Below are 13,335 nucleotides of genomic sequence, written 5' to 3'. Positions count from 1 at the left end.
TCTTGGCATGCGAAAATGAAACCCTCCGTACCAGACTTCAATCCGGGCGATTTAAGGAAAGCAAACGTTAGCTCACACGACATTGACTGATCCTCCACATTTATCTTGTGCTTTCTTAATCCGGGCTTTCAGGAGTGTGTAGAAAAAAGAACTTTAAACAAAAGATGGAATGGTTGATATTTCGGCCATAACAGATTTTAATTTTAAATAAAAATCCATCAAATTCAACCACTAAATATTTTACCAAAACAGTTTTCAACGAGGAACTTTTCTGCCAATTCGGATGAATTTTCAATTCAAAAAGACAAACGTACAACAAAGCGATGGCATTTTTAGCCGAATACTTTATATTTCAATGAGAGAAAATTAATTTTATATAAAAAATATGGAATTTGTTAAGAAAGGTGTATTCTCAACAAAGGATGGAATGGTTGATATTTCAACCAAAAAAGTATTTTCATTTGAAATAAAAAATTAGTTGAACTCTAAAAAAGAATACGAATTTTCTAACTATTTTGTGAAATATTTATTTTACTAGATTAGGATCCATCGCTTTCCTTGCAAATTTAACTATTTTCTTTAAAATTCTTTTTATTTAGTTTAAAATCAATGTTGTCAAAAGCTAATTGAAATTACATTATTTCGTAAAAATGGGTCATTTTTCGTGTTTACTTTTTGTGGAAAATGTAACTGTTTGGATTTGAAATGGATTTTTTTTTAAATGCAACGATTTTGATAAAAAAAATTCGTTTTGTTCAGCAGAAAACTTCTATTATCGCACTTGATATGTAACTTTTCTTTTTGTCAGAAAATCACAACTCCAAAAACGTTCGTATAATCTTTGAAAATATACTGCATTATTTGCTTGACGCCATGAATACATTAACCCCACCCTCTTCGTTCTGCTTCAATCACCATGGTTACAGCACATGCATGCTTCACTCGGGTGCGTCTACTACAGCTGCGTATCAAAGTTTCATACTTGTATGGAAATTTTACCATACATATGTATTGAAATCTGGAAGGATGTTGCAAATTTCCAAGCAAACACCGGGAAATTTTCATTTTGGTATTGGATATTCAAAAGTATGGAAAAATTTCCATACTTTTGTATAGGAAATTTACGATTGTTTCTTACAGTGTTCACTGCCATAATCTATCGGCAGAAATTTCAGATTCAAAGACGGAAAATATTGATTAAAATGCAAAATACATTTGTTTTACAGAAGGTAAAATCCAAAGACTTTACACCTTCTTTAACCTCTGACACATACTCCTCCGTTTACTCGTATTTTTATTGACATTATTTCTTAAAGTATATACTCCATACATTATTCTAAACTAAACTAAATGTTGACTTTGGATAGGGAAGACGTATTACTTAAAACTAATGATTTATTTTAATATGAATCTGTTATATCCTTAGCGAATGGTACCTTACCGACAGTAGACAACCCTCCAAACCATGAAGGCAGAAAATCCACAATATTGATCAAGTTAAGAACCTTCAATAACAGAAAATGCTTAATGTCTTAATCATACTAGATGAAAAATAATATTTTCAAATAAAATAAAAATTATTTCTTGAAAAAAAAGATCCTACTCCTTCTTCACTTCATTGGGAATCGAACCACAAAACTTCTGATTTCCGGTCAGGTGCTTTTCCAATTAAGCTATGAGAGGGATCAGAATAAAAACACTGAATTCAAGAAAACAACGCTAATTTTTAGCTAGGTGTTCATGTTACAAGTATTTATTTTAAAATGATTCTGTTATAAAATTTAAGAAAATAAGGCTAATTTTTATCGAGGTGTTAATGGTACAAGTATTAATTTTAAAATGAATCTGCTATAATATTAAATCTGATTCCCAATGGAGTGACGAAAGAGTAGGATCTTTTTTTCAAGAAATAATTTAAATTTTATTTGAAAATATGATTTTCCATCTAGTCTGGTTAAGACGTTTAGAACTTTCTGTTACTGAAGATTCTTAACTTGATCGATATTGTGGATTTTCTGCCTTCATGGTTTGGACACCTAGCTAAAAATTAGCGTTATTTTCTTCAATTAAGAGTTCTTATTCTGATCCCTCTAATAGCTTAATTGGAAAAGCACCTGAGCGGAAATCACAAGTTTTGTCGTTTGAATCCCAATGAAGTGAAGGAGTAGGATCTTTTTTTAAGAAATAATTTTAATTTTATATAACTAATCAGAAATGCACTGTATTAAAATACCCGCTATCGCCGAGAATCGAACGCATGCTCCGCCCGCTTAAAATCGCACGTCTTATCTCTAAAGCTGCGATGCCACGCTGAGGACGATACCATAAATACCAATGGCATTCATTCGGCACTTTTGAACTTAGAAGGGAAATGCCACCTGTGCATCATTGACTTTTTGATTAAATTATCATCAATCGATAGTATGTCAAAAATAATTAGCCACGTAATAGATCTAATGCTTTCACGATGATTCATTTTAATAAAAAAAGATATTTCGGGTCCCAATCGTGTATAAAACTACGTTTTGTATACACGGTAAAAAAAATTGAGCTGTGACAGGGATATTATTCCCCATTATAGCTAAAAATTTTGCTGAAAACGAACGAAGGAATTAAGAAAGATCCCTGGATCAGCAAAAATGGATATCCTTGACCATTTTCCATATACCAGGGATATCGTATAGTCAAACCCCTAATAAGTATAGCTATAATAAGTATACTGAGCATACGTGTCTGAAGGAATTATGGAAAGAGCGCCGTGGCATTGTGGGAGCAGAAAAATAAAATGGCGACGGTCTAATCGGGAGCAGTGACAGTTCAGATTTACTTTAGACAATTAAACGCTTTTTACCACTTGAAATGTGCGCGAAAGTTAATATTATATGGAGTTTATGATGCAGTAATAATAATTTACAATTGTTTTGATTGTAGACGATAACTATATTGAAATATCAAGAAACGCGATAAAAACAACAAACTTGACCTCCAAATGCATTATACGGATTTCAGGGCAATTCATTTTCGCGATACCAGACCAAAGATTGGCTACTGTAAGTTAAAATATTTCTATAACAACTAAATTTATTTATAATCGTAAGATAATAAAATTATACATAATCTGTCGAAAATAATAAACTCTTCAACTCAGAAATTTTGTCCAAATTACTGATTTACGAGAACAGTTTACATAAAGTACCTAAATGTTTAACTTTTCTAACTAAACGTTTTACCTAATCTAAGCGAATACTTTCTTTAAGTTTAATATATTGTTGATTCACTCGTTCGAATCAAGAATTTTTTTTCCGTGTACGATTGGAACCCGAAATATCTCTTTTCATTAATTAGACACGTGTCCGTGCTTTTTTGTGAGTCGGCCCTTGTTTACAAATTATTAGCGTATGAAAATCACGGTCGCCGGGGCTGCCAAGCACCTATCGAGTCACGCGTTGCACTTTTCAGCCAGCGTCATTGGCCCAGTGGTAAAGGGCCTATCTAACGACCAGACTGTCGCTAGCTCATATCTTTTATTTGACAACTTTTTGTTTCTTTTTTTATATTTTTCGAATTTTAAATATGTCAAATAATAATTTTTAATGAAACCCGGCGATCAATTTTTTAAAATCTAAAATAGTAAAATTATTGGGCAATAACCATCATGCAGACACTTTTCGATTCATTTATTCGCATAATCGTAATTTATCATAATTTATTGTAATTTCTTGCCATTTTTTTGTCGAAAAACGTTATGTTTCAAATGTTTTTTCGTTGGTTATCACCCACAAATAAATTACTAACAATAATAAAATGTTTTAACTTCCTTAGATCATTAAAAATTTAATCAATATAACAAAAATATATTTTTCAAATTTTGAAGGTGTTTTGTGTTAGATATTTTTTCTCAATAAATGAAAATTGTGAAAGCTTGCATCTCTGTAATTTTTTTCAACCTTCCTTTTTTTAAATATAAGTATAAGAAGGTATAATAACTTTAATGTAAACTTCCGAAAGAATCCAATTATAGTCAAAACTTGTAGATACAAACAATCCTGTCTGGGAATGAGAGTTAAACAGTAAATTAATAAATGCCAGTTCATTTTTTTGTAACAATATTCTACATTCAAAATTGTAACTAAGTTGATAATTGTAAAAAGTAATTACTGATTAAAAATAGACAATGTGGGATAAAAAAAAACATTTACAAAATTTATATTTTGCATCGTTTCAAGCTAAATAGTATAATATACTCAATTTATTTTATTTTTTTTTATTTTAATTGTTGACTTAAATATTTACTCTGAATATTTATTCAATAATTACTTGTAGAAAATGAATTATATTATTTTTTAAATTATCACATAATTATTAGAATTGTTTATTTCTGCCTATTGGTTTATGTTAATATTTAGTTCAATAACAATAAAAAAATTATTATAATTATTATGTTTTAGTGATGAAAAACTGTGTTTGTTTTGTTTTATCACTCTATTTGTTTATAAAAATTAGAATTTTAAAGATACATTGTTTCAAAATTCAATTAGTTAGCGATGCTTATGAACATTTTGGAACATTCTCTTCAGATGTTCAGTGTTTGTATATATTTTAAATATTTTAATTCATACTACCAAATGAGACGACTGAAAAATTCCGGAAAACAAAATTTCCGAATAATAAAATCCCCGTTAAAAATTTCCGAGTTATGAAATTCCTGAATTATAGAAATTAAAAAATTGTTGTTCTTTGAAAAGAATATTATTTATTTATTCAAAACACAATGATCAAATATCTGTATCAAAGAAATTTTGTATTAATGTTTAAACTATATAACAATTATTTCTGTACGTTATGGATTTTTTTAGTTCGGCTATTTTATAATTCAGTAATTTTCTGTCGGAAATGTTGTTCTTATGGAATTTTCAAATAGGGCCATATTATAAACTGTAGTGATTTTATTATTCAAGAATTTTTCAATTCGGAGATTTTATATTTCAGAAATTTCATAATTTTTTGAGTTTTATTTTTCGGGATTTTTCGGTCTTCCGCTGACAAATTGCCAAGTTTAAACTTTAAAATAAAATTTAATACACCAATCACAGTGGCTAGAAATGTGTTTCAGTCTTTTTGGATACATTTCCAGCTCAATTTGATGGTGTTCAAAGTTTTTTTAAAGATTCGAAAATATATTAATTTAACCCATTGTATACGCTGATGAGTCATAAAAAATATTTGATAGATTGGAGAGGTTTGATACTTTTGGTTCAATTTGACTATGCCTTACGCACGGTTACGCAATTGTTTTAAACATGTGCATTTATGTTTCATACAACAAGATTTTTCTTCACATTGAAATCTTTTACCTTAGAAAGAAATACGTATCTTCATCTGATAATAGAATATGCAGATGATTCAAAATTTATTTTTCTCCGTTTTTATCACAGATGATGTAGATATGATTGTGTATGATTTTGACCGTATTTGAAAGCGCCATTTATTGCAACTACAGTAGACACTATCAAATCGAAATTATCTTTGTTTCGCGGAAATTATTTTCTATAGAAGTTAAAAAAATACTTTGTTAATTCAAAAGTATGTTTAACGCTTTAATTACAAAATTTTTTCGAAATGAATGTGCATTTATTTTTCATAACTTTATATGCTTGGGCTGCAAATAATCGTCAATATTTTAATCTATAGTACTGTACTTTTTGTTAGAAAACTCGAATTATTTCATTGAAACAAAATTTATTGGATTATTGACATAAACTATTGTATTATCAATGCGGAATTCAAAAGCACCGGAACTTTTGATTCAAGAATACATTTTTCTCAGCGGCGAAGGACAGAGAAAAGTGCTCCGTATAGGAATTTGGTAGCTCGCGGGCTGCATTTGCTTTGCACTACTTTCGAAGCACGCTTCGTTGATTGCATCATCTCAGCGCTGGAACTTATCCTCGGAAACATTGGTTTGCGATTACACTCTTTGAGGAGTTTGCCATCATCATGGCACGCAATGCCTAGTTATCTTTATCCAGAGAGCTCCTGAAACATAAATTTGTTTTATTTCAAAAACTGCATACGTAAGTGCTTCTGTCACAACTCTTTCTTTTCAAATTATAGCATACCTTTTTTGTAAAATCCAAATTCAAGGTTTGCAACTTGGCCTCACTCAATTCGTAGACGTCCATCACTGGAGTACTGCACCTTCCGCGATTGTTATCTATTTCTGCATTCCTCCAACTGCATCTGAAATAAAAATATTATTCTGTAGCTTTTCACGATTAAATAAAGTCATCATATGCGATATATAGACACTATGCTTATTATGTTTAATTGTATCGCAAAATTTTTTTTCATTTGGGAAGTAGAAATGTACATAACCTGAGAAAAGAAAAGAATAATTAAAGCAATTTTCAAATATTAACCTGCTCGTTTTTAATTAATAGTAAGGTGCAGAACATGAAGTCTTCCATAGATTTTGATTGCTTCCCCCTTGTGATTGAAGAAAGGTACAGCGAAAAACTTTCCGGCGAACCGTAGGTGGGAAAAAATACCTCGTCCGGGCTGGAAAAAAGCAAATCCGGATCGGGAAATTTCTTTAAAGGGATGCAGATCAATTCTGGTATTTTAATCTGTGAACAAGGCCCCTGTGTTCTTCCGCTAGGGGAAAAAATTCAAAGGAGGCCGACGTTGAAAAAGAGGTGGACGTGAGAGGGCAGACGGGAGCTGTCGGATGGGTTCCGGAACGACCCTACCTTTCAGTGCCAGGGCCAACAATGCCTTTATTTTCCGTTTCTATTCACGTCGCCGAAAGCTACGATTCGGTTGTCTGTAGTGCTTCTGAGCAGGTGCAGACGAGGATCCCGATGGTAGGACTTCACGTAATGGCGCGACCAGGGACTGACGGGCGCGGTAAGTCGCGAACAATAATATACGCGACACACAAATAATGTAGATACAAGGACAGCAGAGCCTCGGTCTGTACTGTTAAATCTAACCTCCCGCCCACAATGGGGACGCCCTCGCCCTTAATAGGGACGCTGGGAAAGCGATACCAGTGAGGTGTTTCAGAAGCAATACCGACAGAATTTGATCTAATAAAATAATTTAAAATTGGAGAATTGAAAAATAGGGGAAGAAGAGCGAGAGAGAGAGAGAGAGAGAGAAATAAGTAAAAGAACACAGAGGAAAATACACAGCAAGAGAGATGTGGTAAACCGTTCTTTTTTCCGTGGTGGTGAATTTCTGCAGGGATGTTTTTCCGAGGTGACGCCGCCACTCATCGTCGTCTTGGGAGCAGATTTCCCATCTTTCGTCCTTCGTAGATATGAAACTTATAGGGCCCAGGAAGCAGGAAGGCACTTTCAATAAAAACTCCGATTTCCAGACAACAATGCGCACGATATATTTGTTTTTACTAAAAACGATGTTTGTACACGAGGTGTGCGTGGCTCGTTGACCACGCTCAGTTCCGAACAGTCGAAAGACAGACGAGCGCTTCTCGAATAGTCAGGTTAAAATTTGGAGACACTGATTAGACGGCTCGCCAGCCGTCGTTTCGTTGCTGCTCTACTCGTACGAGAAGAGCAGTCCCGGCCTCGGATTGGTTGGGTCCGTGCGACAAGAGGGGACTCGTGTAGTGGGGGTCCACTACTTTCGATCTCACGCATCGAGGTCAGATTTCAATCGATTTTTCGGTTATTATTAACTATTTATATTATGGCAAAAAATGAACGGATCTTATTTATTAAAAAAATGAGTTCTGAGCAATCCCGTGCTTCGAACTCTGTCAAAAATTATTTACATTTATTTAATTTAAATATTCACTGATTCAATCAGTAAGGACCTATTTTGATTTTCAATGCCAATTAAGCATATTAAGTTAAGATTAGTTAAATCTTAACTATTTGTATTATTTATAGCTTTATATTAATTATACTCATTAAACTCTAAAGGAATTAATGGTTTTGAGTATAACTTTTGAAATCTACCCTTTCGTAATTTTTTAAACAAGTAACTGAAAAGTAAGATTTTTCAGAGCGAGCTATCGAAATATACGCTGTCTTATAAGAATTGTTTAACTCATTATTAAACTAAATCCATTTTTAACAAATCACAAGAAACAGGAGTTTGTTCATATTTTATATAAAAAATATAAATTTTAAACAAATAATCATTTCAAATCAGAAGAAACTTTCTTTCACTCGTTGATTTGTTTAAAAAATTACGAAAGGGTAAATTTCAAAAGTTAGGAAAATAATTATTCACTTTGTTGTAAATTAAAAAAAATGTTTCTCAAACTTATTTTTTTGCCAAAAAAAACTTGTATCTAAAAGCCTTACGGGCACTGAAAAAAACTGAACATAAAAATCTATTCCAAATTGCCTTGTTAATAGAATATTGCTCACAAGAAGTACTATTTGGCCACACTGTGCGTGTGGACGAGTGAGGGTTAACATAACATGATTAAACGCATTTGAAATTTGAATTTGGATTATGTATTTGAATTGTAGCATTTCCAAGTATCCTTTTTTACTATGTGAGTTTGCAAACAACTTTTATACAAATTAGAAAACTTATCTTTTTGTATTTCTGATCTGAAATTGCTTTATTTCATTCTTAGGATAAGTTGCCGTAAAAATTCAAGAGAAAATGTTATTTCTTATTTATATATACATAAGAAATAATGCCACCCACAAATATTTGTTTATTTTATGAAGTATGGTCTGACGAAATGTATACTTAAACCATAGGGGAGGGTTCAATCGACCCGAACTGCACTTTGACTGGACCCTATAGCTGACTGAAGGATACTAGCAACTCGGAACTGTGCGTGATGCTTCTATCCTTGAGTGCAATTTTTTAGGTGAGGGTAAGAACCGGTATGACACAAATATTGACAAATACGCAGTGACAATTGTTTCAAAGAGGCGTGAAGTTTGCGTTGCAACGTAAGTGATTACACGACAGCGCATAGAAAGCTTGTGCGCGCTGTAGTGGAAATAGTGGTTAGGTCGTAACTCACGAAAGTATAAATACTCTACGGTTTGTCATAACAGGCTTGGAAACTCTAGGGTTTGTAAACTGTTTTCGTACACGCTCACCTGCATACAGCCATTTTCGTCCCGCTTCGTAAGCTAAGAAAGCCTCCATTTTCGATGTTCGCATTGTGAAAAAAAGAATTGTTCATTGCCCGAGTTTCCGCACGTTTCAATGGATTAATACTTTAGAGTACAGGCGCGCCTTTAAAAAAAAATCAAAAACTGCTGGTTTGAGCCTAGTTGGAATCGACAGCCCTATATATGCCCTATGTGTGCCCCTTTCTTATTTCATCAAAAGAAAAAAGCACTTGAAGCTCCTCGACTGCTGGTAGAAACTTATGGTGAACATGCTTCAGTGATTAGAACATGTGAGACATGGTTTCGTCAATTTAAAAGTGGAGATTTCGATTTAACAGACAATGAATCCGAGGAGCAATTTGCCAACGTTTAAAAGCTATGGGAAAAATCCAAAAGTATAGCAAATGGGTACCACGCCAACTGAACGATAGACAAATGGAAATTCGAAAAACCATTTGTGCATTGCTGCTTGAACGGTTCGAAAGGAAATCTTTACTGCATCGAATTGTCACGGGGGACGAAAAATGAATTTATTTCGAGAACCCGAAGCGGAAAAAATCATGGCTTTCACCTGGTGAGGTCGGCCCATCGACTCCAAGGCCAAATCGCTTTGGCCTTAAGACAATGCTCTGGGTTTAGTGGGACCAGTGCGGTGTGGTGTAATTCGAGTTATTAAAATCTGGCGAGACGGATAGTACGGATCACTACCGACAACAAATTATCAATTTGAATCATGCGTTGATCGAAAAATGTCCGGATTGGGCCCAAAGACATGGCAAAGTTATCCTACAACATGACAACGCACCGTCTCATACTGCTAAAGTGGTGAAGAACACATTAAAAGCATTGAATTGGGAAATAGTATCGCACCCGCCGTACTTTCCAGACCTCTTCGCATCGATGGGACACTCTATCGCAGAGCAGCGCTTCACTAATTTTGAAGAAGTCGAAAAATGGCTCGTCGAATGATTTGCCTCGAAAGAGAAAAAGTTTTTTTGGAATGGTATCTATGATTTGTCTGAAAGATGGGCAAAATGTGTAGAATCCAATGGTCAGTACTTTAAATAAAATTTTTTTGAGATTCCCTTGAGGATTAACTGTTTTCTTTATTGAAAAAACCAGCAAACTTTAACTAACACCCTTGGTATTTCTTAAGAAACCAGTAACACAGTACTGGTTTCGGAGTTACAGGCGCAGCAGTCCCAGCGCGTCAGAGCGCGCATCGCTTAAAATCAGCGACCGCAAAAACTCCCATAGAGCAAGTTTTGTGCCGATTTAATAAAAAACCACTAACATAGTCCAAAATAGTCGCTATTTTGAAAAGTTCATTTATTTTGGTCTTACGATCAAATTAAATAAACAAGAAGATAGAGATAATCCAAGTCAAATTTCTTTAATTGTTAAATTAAAACAAAAATTGTAATATGTGACGTTCCTACTAATCTGTCGGTCATCATCCCGCAAATTATACCTAATAAAGAAATACATTATACAAAAATTAGCGAATTTAAAAATAAATGCCATATATACAGCGAAAAACCGAAGTACAACAAAAATTTCTTGTTACCATAAAAAAATCTTCGAAGTAAAAAAAATAGTTGTTCAGGATGAAGAAAACTAAAATAACTATAAATAGATACACAATTATTTTTAGAAACCTCAACAATGAAAGAAGTTCTTAATTGTCTTTGCAACAAAAAATCTAGCAGTAATTAAGCTATGGCAAAAATCAATTTTAAAGAATGACATTGTATTAAATTATAAGCATGCAGTGTGTGAAAATTACTTTTTGGAGTCTGACAATCTGATAAAAAGAGAAATATTTCTAAAACCGCTAAAACGATAAGCAGCTCACCCGAGAAATTACATCTTGATGTACCTAACGCACTACATAATGTAGAAAATGACGATAATAACATCATTAGGAGTATTGCAATTATATATGGTAGTGATATTATAGAGAGTAATGAAATTATAGAATATTTAGAAATTCTGAAATGATTCAATTTTCACAGTGCACAGTTAAATTAGTGAAAGGTAACATTGAACCACTATCTTCAAAACAAATAGTTATCAAGTATAATATGAAAATATGGACATCCATTTTTGGAAAATCTATTGAATTAAAAGAAATTGGAATTGAAATTAGTTTATCATCTGTGGATAGTGTAGAAAAAATACTAGACATTGTGAATAAATGGGATCAGAGAGACAACGAGACATAGAGACAAAGAAGGTTTCCTTAGATACAATAAGTGCACTTATATTTTGTGTCAAAAATAACCTAGAGCACCCAAAAAAATTTGCAAGGCTTGCTACTTAGTAATGAAATCTATTTCCAGAAAAAAAGAAAAGTTTAGTAGGACGAAAGTTTGAGAAATGCAAACAGAATCAAACTTAAAGCATCGAAATGTACATCTAAAAAAATATGCGACTATCTTAGTTCAATAATACCTTAGGCCAATACGATTCAAAATACTAGACGCGCTTCGTTTAAACAACGAGCAGCTGCGATTCTAAAAATGCGAAAACGGAGCAGCTCCACGTATGAAATGCACACATTGAGATACCAAACGGCGCTAGGTGAAGCAAAGCGAAACCCGAATCATTCAATGTTTTCATTCGCAAACGATCAGCGTCTGAACAGCATTGCGTCGATATAGATATACTCAGTACGCTTTGCTCCATTTAACTCGGCTGGTTCGAATAACGACGAACAGCGAGAATCGAACGAATCTGAAACGTAGAAGCTTCGCGTGAGCAGTGCGTTGAGTTGAGGCGCCGGAAAATATGTGTTGGGAAAAATTAAAAACTAATTATTTAAATATTAAATTCGCGTGCTCTCAAATTTAAACGGCGCTCGTCAATAATTAGAGTAACAAATATGGTTGATATAATAAAGGGCGAGAGTTATGGACGATGAGCGGTAAAAGTTACGATAACGCTGTAATGAGATAGTTGCAGATATATAACACTATCCGATCAATGAAGGAACACCAACTGATCGAATGAAGTAAGATTTAGATTGTTTGAAATCTAAAATGCAAGCCGATTATTTAGCTAACTTTGCATTTTCTGCAACTACGCAACTTATCGCAGACCAGTATCATTATGTGATCAGTTGCAAACATAGATTATAGCAATTATATACTTCCAGCATAAACAAAATTGATTGGTTCACAGTGAAAATCTTTTACAGCGCCGATTTCGGGGCTGACGGTGAGTAGCAACTAACTCATTATAGCATGCATCGATTTTGTTTATTCACGCCTGACTGCTCGCAAATTTGATCCGCTGGAGTCATTTTTATAGCTAAATGTTACTTCCATGGCAAATCGGGACCGAAGTGTCGAAGCGAACCGTGCCCATTACTCGGTGCACTGGTGATTCTGACAGGTTGCGCGCGCCGCGTCTTAGTGGGCTGGTCGTCCCTACTCTGCTCGATTACAAGGGGTTTTCGTTCCCTACGCTTTGTGTGAATATTCGCCACGTGAAATGGCATATTCAAGGATTCTATTTATACATTTTCTAAGATCTTGTACAATATCGTACCGTATTAAATTTACTTTTACTGAGTAGTATTCGTTAAAAATTTTTTTTTGATAGATTTAAGAAGAGTGTTGCGTTATGGCATGAAACCGTGTGGTACTCTACAATGCCCCCCCCCCCACGAATAAGTTTCTTGAGATGTCAAGAAGATTAGTAGTTTAATTGATGAAATAGGTATATTTGTATATTGTTAGTGAGTTGCTTCGTTATATTTGCGCTTTTGAGAGGCATTTGTTAAGAAGAAAAGAAAGAAATTGCATACCATCTCTGTATTTTTATATAAGAGTTAGTCGCCTTTCAATGGCCTTTTACATCGAAGGGTTGTTCGAGAATATATTTGGTGGTTTTCTTGGGAAGCCTCACACATCTGTGTTCGCAAAAACGGATATTGTCCTCCGAATACCCCAAAAATTCGTGGATGGTGATCGGTACTTTTATAGGGGAAAGAAGTATTTCAAGAGATTTCATGATCTTATTGAAAAGGACATGGTTTTTTCTTCCGGAGATTGAGTACAAGCGCCTTTAAGGTGGTAAAATCTGGAGGTTGTGCAAGTCTTATTTTTTTAGGGAGAGGTTCAGTTATAGGTACGCTAAGGATAGTCATAGAATTTGGGAATGTTTTCTTCCTAGCTTCTTTATCCTCCTGGTTGGACCTAATATTTCGAAGGTGTCG

At 33.8% G+C, this 13,335-nt stretch overlaps 1 protein-coding gene across 1 annotated transcript in view; it reads right to left on the bottom strand.

Annotated features, from left to right (window-relative positions):
• Positions 1 to 5,718: 5,718 nt before the first annotated feature.
• Positions 5,719 to 13,335, bottom strand: part of LOC117175270 — a 33,780-nt gene continuing 26,163 nt past the window's right edge. The window contains exons 4-5 of the mRNA XM_033364979.1: positions 6,120 to 6,240; positions 5,719 to 6,036 (exon numbers count right to left, since the gene is read on the bottom strand). Coding sequence (XP_033220870.1) covers positions 6,022 to 6,036; positions 6,120 to 6,240 — 136 coding nt within the window. The 3' untranslated portion in view covers positions 5,719 to 6,021. The remainder of the gene's footprint in view (positions 6,037 to 6,119; positions 6,241 to 13,335) is intronic.

Source organism: Belonocnema kinseyi, chromosome 6 (genome assembly GCF_010883055.1).
Source record: "Belonocnema kinseyi isolate 2016_QV_RU_SX_M_011 chromosome 6, B_treatae_v1, whole genome shotgun sequence".
Taxonomy (NCBI): Eukaryota; Metazoa; Arthropoda; class Insecta; order Hymenoptera; family Cynipidae; genus Belonocnema; species Belonocnema kinseyi.
Note: the sequence above shows the minus strand (reverse complement) of the source record. Positions and strands in the feature narration are given on the sequence as shown.